General features: G+C 42.6%; 1 protein-coding gene across 3 annotated transcripts in view; it reads right to left on the bottom strand.

The window, feature by feature from the left end:
- The window catches only part of PIGU (phosphatidylinositol glycan anchor biosynthesis class U), a 97,413-nt gene that overhangs the window by 47,084 nt on the left and 43,623 nt on the right, over positions 1-6,706 (bottom strand). For all 3 annotated transcript variants that reach the window (XM_019655319.1, XM_019655318.1, XM_019655317.1), the window contains one exon: positions 3,892-3,989. In XM_019655319.1, the coding sequence (XP_019510864.1) occupies positions 3,892-3,989 (98 nt within the window). The remainder of the gene's footprint in view (positions 1-3,891; positions 3,990-6,706) is intronic.

Raw genomic sequence — 6,706 nt, 5'->3', positions numbered from 1 at the left:
CAGTGTCACTGGCCCTCACATGTGGGATCCCAACCGGGGCCCTCTGGCGTCCCAAGCCAGTTCTTAACCATCGCGCCACTTGGCCGGCCCGACATTGACTTTTTGAAGAGAACCAGACCAGCTGTCTTACAGACAGTCCTACATGCTGGTTGTTTTACTGTTTCCTCGTGGTGTCATTGACCTTGTTCCTCTGCTCTTGCATTTCCTAAAAACCAGAAGTCAGATCTAAAGGCTTAATTAAGGTTAACAGTTTGGGTCAGAATACTCTGGAGTCGATGCTGTGTACTTTGTGCTGCATCACATCAAGAAGCACACACTGGGGCGGCCAGTTAGCTCAGTTGGTTGGAGTGCAGTGCTCATAAAACCAAGGTTGCTGGTTCGATCCTCGCATGGGCCACTGAGCTGTGCCCTCCACAACTAGATTGAAACAACTATTTGACTTGGAGCTCATGGGTCTTGGAAAAATGTACTATTCCTCAACAAAAAATAAAAATAAAAAAAAGAACAAGAAGCACATCCTGTCAGGCTGACTACTATAAGTAATGCTGAGTCGGATTACTTGGTGACGGTGGTGACAGCCAGAGCACTCCTTTGTAAAGATATATTTTTCCCTTCGCTATCAGCAGATGATTTACAGGTGGGAGTGGGGGGTTAACATCTTGGCACCATGCAAATATCCTGTTCTCCAAAACTCTTTCACCTCATGATTTCAGCATCCATTCAAGATCTTTGCTAGATTCGGTCCTTTCACTGGTGACTTGCCATTCTGTCACTCCTTCTACATTTATAAGCTGGCATTCTTCTGTAAAGAAGAGTTTTCCATTATCAACTGGGAAAGAACTATAGTTCCTTTTTTAAAAATGCAGGGAACTGCTTAGCTCTTTCCTTTTAATTATTGATTTTTAGAGTAAAAAATTGGTCAGACAGCCACATCTAATGATGACATATGTATTTTTTCTCTCTCCTCACCCCTTTTTTGAGTGTAACTATGGACACACAGATTTTTATTTATTCAGTGTTTTACAATTACTTGATGCTCAGAATATCGTAAATTGTGCCAGCAGGAGCCCCTTTGAGCTGGTTCCACTGTTCTTCTACCATAGTATCTTTAGTCTCTGAGGACTACTTTGCTTTCCATCTTAACAAGATGCCCCAGTCAAGCCTATGCTCTTATGGGCTACATCACACAACCTTTCCTGGGGGGAAGTATGTGCCTATGGAGGGCTCGAAAAAACTGTGAGAAAAGTCCAGTGTCAAGAGCAGATGTGTCACTTCCTTGTGGTTATTAAATCCATTTTGATGTGGGGCTTGAAAGGATATTTAAGATGATCAGATCCAGCTACCCATGCTTAGCCAAGACTCCCCAACAAGTGGTCATTCAGCCTGTGGCCTAAACACCGTGACGCACGGGGCACTCGCCTCCCTGAAACATCCCATGCTGCCACAGAACTGCTTTATACTGAGTTGCCTGTCGCTCCCACCCATTCGCTCTAGCTTCTCTCCTTGGAGCCTATGGATGTCTGTGAAGCTCAGGCCTAAACGGTCCACTTAATGGTCTCTGAGGAACTCAGCCCTGAAGGACAATTTCCTCTTCTGTTCCCTCCCTCATATTTAAACAGGTGGGTTTATTTCCTGGATATGATGGGACTGATTTTCCAAATGCCCTACCATGACTCACAAGGCCCTACTGCCTTTCAGGCCCCTTGATACACTTACATAAAAACATGTAAATAGAGTATGGGCTGGGATTTTAATGTCTCCATAAATGAGATCCTTAAGTTTCACCTCAAACTCTCCCCAGTCCTGCTGCCTACATATAAATGGCTGCCACTCACAGCTAATTCTTCCTAGAATTCTGCACCCAGTTCATCTCTCCAATTCCCTGACAATGGTTTGGGCCCCCAGTTGACCCCTCTGACCCAAACCAATATGATGGTCTAACCTTTCCCAACCTCAGCTGCTCCTCACTTCCATCCACCCCATGGGTTCCTACCAGAGCAGCCATCCTGCAGCGCTTCCCTGCTTGGCAACCTCCAACTGTTTTACATCTGCAGCGTCCAGCACAGCAGCCAGCTTACAGACGGTGCTCAGTAAATATTGGTAGAGGGAGGGACTGAAGGAAGCCACAGGCTAGGCTGCTTCATTGCATGACTCAATTTGTACTGTTCACTGTTGCCAGGGGGAAATTTCCTTGAGTTTTAAACAAAAGCTATTTTACATAAAGCAATGTTTAGAAATTGGCTTAATGAACCGTTTTAAATTTTTAGTTCATCTGTATGAATAAATATATTTTTAACAGTATTTATTTGATAAACAGTTGTACAAAAATTCTGATTGCATCCATTCCCCTTAGTGCTCACCTTTCTAAAGAAAAACCTGTGACTATGAAGTAAGAAAGAAAATATAAACAGCACATTGTTCTGTGGGAAAATGCTTGGATTCAAAAAGAATCTAGAAAGAAAATCAAAGCAAAATAACTTCACAGTATGGTGACACATCTATTAATCATAAATCAAATATAACTGTCTAATCACTATGTTGTTTTATACACCTGAAACTAATAATAATAATAATAAAAACACTTAATTTGAAAACATAAAAAACCAAAACAAAAGCCAATGGCATCCTGGGAGGAAGTGGTTCAGTTGACTTTAGACACTGATGGTGGCACTGCAAGCTGGCTCAGGCTTTCTGGTAAATAATCTGGTCTTGCATAATAAGAACTATAAAACTTCTCATACTTTTGGGTCCAATGATTCAGCTGGAGGAACATACCTTAAGAAAATAACTTAAAGAAAAACAAATTTCTATACTATTTATATTAGTGACAACTAGGGCACATCTCAAATTCCCAAAATAGGAGGAAGACCAAGCTAACCATGTATCATCATGTACATCAACACAAAGATATGTTATGAAGTCACTTAAAATGACAAGCATATGGCTTATTTCAATAAATGGAGGTATACACTGAGTTTTAGCAACAGTGTTTATATTTAAGAACAATGGTTCTGCAATTAGACATTTCTTGCTTTGAATCCTACACTGCCTCCTCTACACTTTCAAGAAATGTTTCTCTAAGAACGGATTTGGACCATGTGGGACTTGCAAGCAGTTCCTTGCTCCAGAGGTGATGTGTGTATTCTTATCTGAACAGAAAAGAGAGATGGTAGAGAGCGGTCTCTTGCGTCAGACTGCCCGAGTTCACATCTCAGCACTGTCACTTGCTGGCCATGTGACCTTAGGCAAGTGACTAAACGCTCAACATTCCAGTTGCAATTCATGTGCCTAACATGGCTAATATTAGATGAATACATGGCTAATAATATGACCTACCCCATAAAGTTCTTACGAGGTTGAAATGAGACGAAGCCTGTAGAATGTTTAGCACAGTGCCTGACATGTAGCCAAGTTCTCATGTGAGCAATCTGGATCCTTCAATTAATATTTCTTCATCACCCACTAGGATACAAGCATCGCACCACATGTACTCACTACATTTAATCCCCACAAGAACCTTACAGGGTGAGTGTCGTTATACAAAAAAGTTACAGAAATGAGCTCAGAGCGGGGTCCATGTATATCAGGTGAGAAAAGGAGAATGCAAAAGGAGACTGCAAGATCTACCAACTATATCTATAACTACACTATAGAAAATGAAATGCACTTATACATTTGTAAATGATGCATATTTCAGCTTAATAATCATTAGGTCCACTTTGTTTAAAGTTAGTCAAGTTTCCTTGTGTTTTTAAGTAGAAGCAAGTAAGTGTGAATTGAGGACCCAGTCCCATTGACTTTACTGAGCCATGCCCTTCCTTCACCCAAGCAGGGACCTGGCAATGTATTAAATGTCACTTGAGTGCTGGCTTCTGACCAGCGAGTGCTTACCTGGAGGAGATAAAGGAGTCCTGGGACAAACAAGGTGAGCGGGTACAGAGACTGGTATGTTGCTAAGGCAAGAAAAATAGCACTGAGGAAGGCACTACCTGTAAAAAGAAATAAATATATAGAATAACCCAGCCTCATCAATCAGGGTGAGATTCAGTGGGTCCCCCAAAACAAGAAATTTTCCATAACTTTTGGAATAATCACCTGCCAAATGGCTGCTGGTACACAAGCTGCTATGCAAACTCACACAGAGAGCTTCTTGGCTTGAATTCCGATGAAAGGAAAACAAGGAAGTCAAAACCATTTACCTTTAGCAACCTGAGACACCACAGGCATTATTTCTGGAAAAACATTCAGACCCAGAAAGACTTTACAAAATTTTGGCCCAAAGATGAATAAAAGGATCGTCTATTAACACCCATGTCCTATTTCACTTACCAATTGATTAAGCCCACAATTATTGCTTATGCTATTCAGAGCTCTGAAACCTATCCCTTTGGACATTGCATCACCCCATCACTATTTTTATAACACCCTTCCTTATGTGCTATTTTCAGGGCATGTGCTTTTTTTTTTTTTCCAAATTAAAATATATTAATTTTTAAAATAATGTCCCCATTCCCTACATAAAATGGACCACTATAAAATCATTAAACAGGACGTTATAAAGAATTGCAATGACATGAAAAGATGTTTATAAACCCTATTAAGTGAAGGTTATAAAAGAGCTATATACTATGATTTCTTTAAAAATGTGCATAAACACATTTTCATAAAAAGGCTAAAAGGCTAGGAGAGCTCACTGTGATTATCTCTGTGTGTTAGGATCATGGATGATTTTTTATTTTTGCTTCTCTGTATTTTCTAAAATGTCTATAATGAACATGCTTTATTTTTGTTATAAGAAAAAAACTGATTTCTTCTTTAAAAATACAAATAGGTATTCCCTTTCAGATGGTTTGAGACAACAAAGAGGCTAAAGAAGACTAGTTTACAACAGAAGTTTCAAAGTAGCCCAGAAATCAGTAGTCTGCAATTGATGGTCCAAGGCTCGTATCTTACAATGATAATGTTTCATAAAATGACAGTATCCATCATCACTCTTACTAACGTGGGGTCCACTGTTCACTGAAAGTAACAGACATCCTCTCCACAGTGCCTCCTAAGAGAAAGAACTAGTCACCCCACTCAGTCCGAGTAGTTTTACCCTCTCACCCCAGCTCCAGAGACAAACAGAAGGAGACAGATTATCCATAGGATTTTTTTGCCCACCAAAGTTTATGTACTTGAAACATCTAAGAGACACCTCGGAAGAGTGAGGGTTACAAATGTGACTATTTCAGAGGAGAAGGGGTGGAGAGAAAAGAACTGTGAGTGCTCCATCCCTCAAACCAAGGGAACTCACCAGTGAGGAACAATTGCTGTTGAAAGAAAGTGGAAGGGAGGCAGAGAAAGGAGGAAGCTGGAAGTAAATACCAAAGGACAGAATTCTGTGGAGCGGGCTGTCTCGCCGCATTGATTAGTTCCAGGCATGATAGCCTGTACCCAGGGTATGTGTAAATAGGATGGAGCAAGGACAGAATCATGCCCAGCAAAGCTATGCCACCAGCAGAGGCCCCCATACATCTGTTCAGCCACAGATGCTTAGAACTTGAACCAGGTCAACCCTGAGATAGGGAGATGACAGTGGTGGCATCCTGGAGCCCAACAACTAGGGTGAGCTCAGGATTCCTTGACTTGGCCAACAACCTGAATGATATTTTATGAGAAACTGGCTAAGAAAGGGGAAAAAGAACTAAACAAACCATTTTCATTAAACATGGTTTTCTACAGAGATTGGGAGAGAGAAGAGGCCCACGTATCTGTTACCAGAGGAGGGAAGCTAATGTTCCAGCTCCATCCATTCTCACAAATGTGGTGAAAACAAACATGACTTTCACCTCCCTCTCCCCACAGAAGACACCAGCGAGTGAAATAAACACAGCTACCTCCTGCCCTAATTGCTTGAGATCAGTAATTACTTGTCTGGAGTAGCTAACTCTTTATAAGGCCCAGGATAGAAGAAAGGGCTCATAGCCTAACAGAATGTTCTGGTGAGTTTTAGAATACTCGCTCCCAAGATCAGAAAGAAGCAGTCTTCCTTCCTTGGATAAAATCATTAGGAAGGAAAAATCTGTTCCGTCTGCTCTTCTCTCTGCCAGTAAGTGGCATCAACGTCCCCCCAGACACTCCAGCTATCCCCCACCCCCCAGCTCCCACACTCCTCCCACCAGGCACCATGCTGTTGATCCACCTCTGGAACATGCATCACTGCAGCTCTCGCTCTCCTCATCTCTCACCAGGAGTCTTCAGCAGCCTCTTCCTTCTCCTCCTCAATGGTCTCCCCAAGTCCCTCCCATCTAATCTATCCTACATAGAAGTACCATAAGGATCCTTTCAAAACACAGTTCAGGGCCGGCCGAGTGGCACATTGGTTAAGAGTTGGCTTGGGACGCTGGCTCTGAGCAGCAGGACCCCGGTTCAGATCCCAAATGCGGGCCAGTGAAACTGCGCCCTCTATAGCTAAGACGGTGAACAACAGCTCGACCTTGAGCTGGGCTGCCGTGAATTGCCGGCAACGGCCTAGGCTGCAGTGAAGCTACAGTGGGCTTCCATAAGCTACCGTGAGTGGCTGGCAGCCAGCATGAGCGGCTGTGAGCCGCCGTGAGCAGCCGTCCAATGGCTGGCAAGCGACTGCCTCACCTGGGAAGAGCGCAATGATAATACCAACATGGGCCAGTGAAGCAACGTCCTCCACAACTAGACTGAAGAACAA

Source organism: Hipposideros armiger, unplaced genomic scaffold, assembly GCF_001890085.2.
Source record: "Hipposideros armiger isolate ML-2016 unplaced genomic scaffold, ASM189008v1 scaffold_238, whole genome shotgun sequence".
Taxonomy (NCBI): Eukaryota; Metazoa; Chordata; class Mammalia; order Chiroptera; family Hipposideridae; genus Hipposideros; species Hipposideros armiger.
The sequence above is the reverse complement of the archived record's forward strand: the minus strand, read 5'-3'. Positions and strand labels throughout refer to the sequence as shown.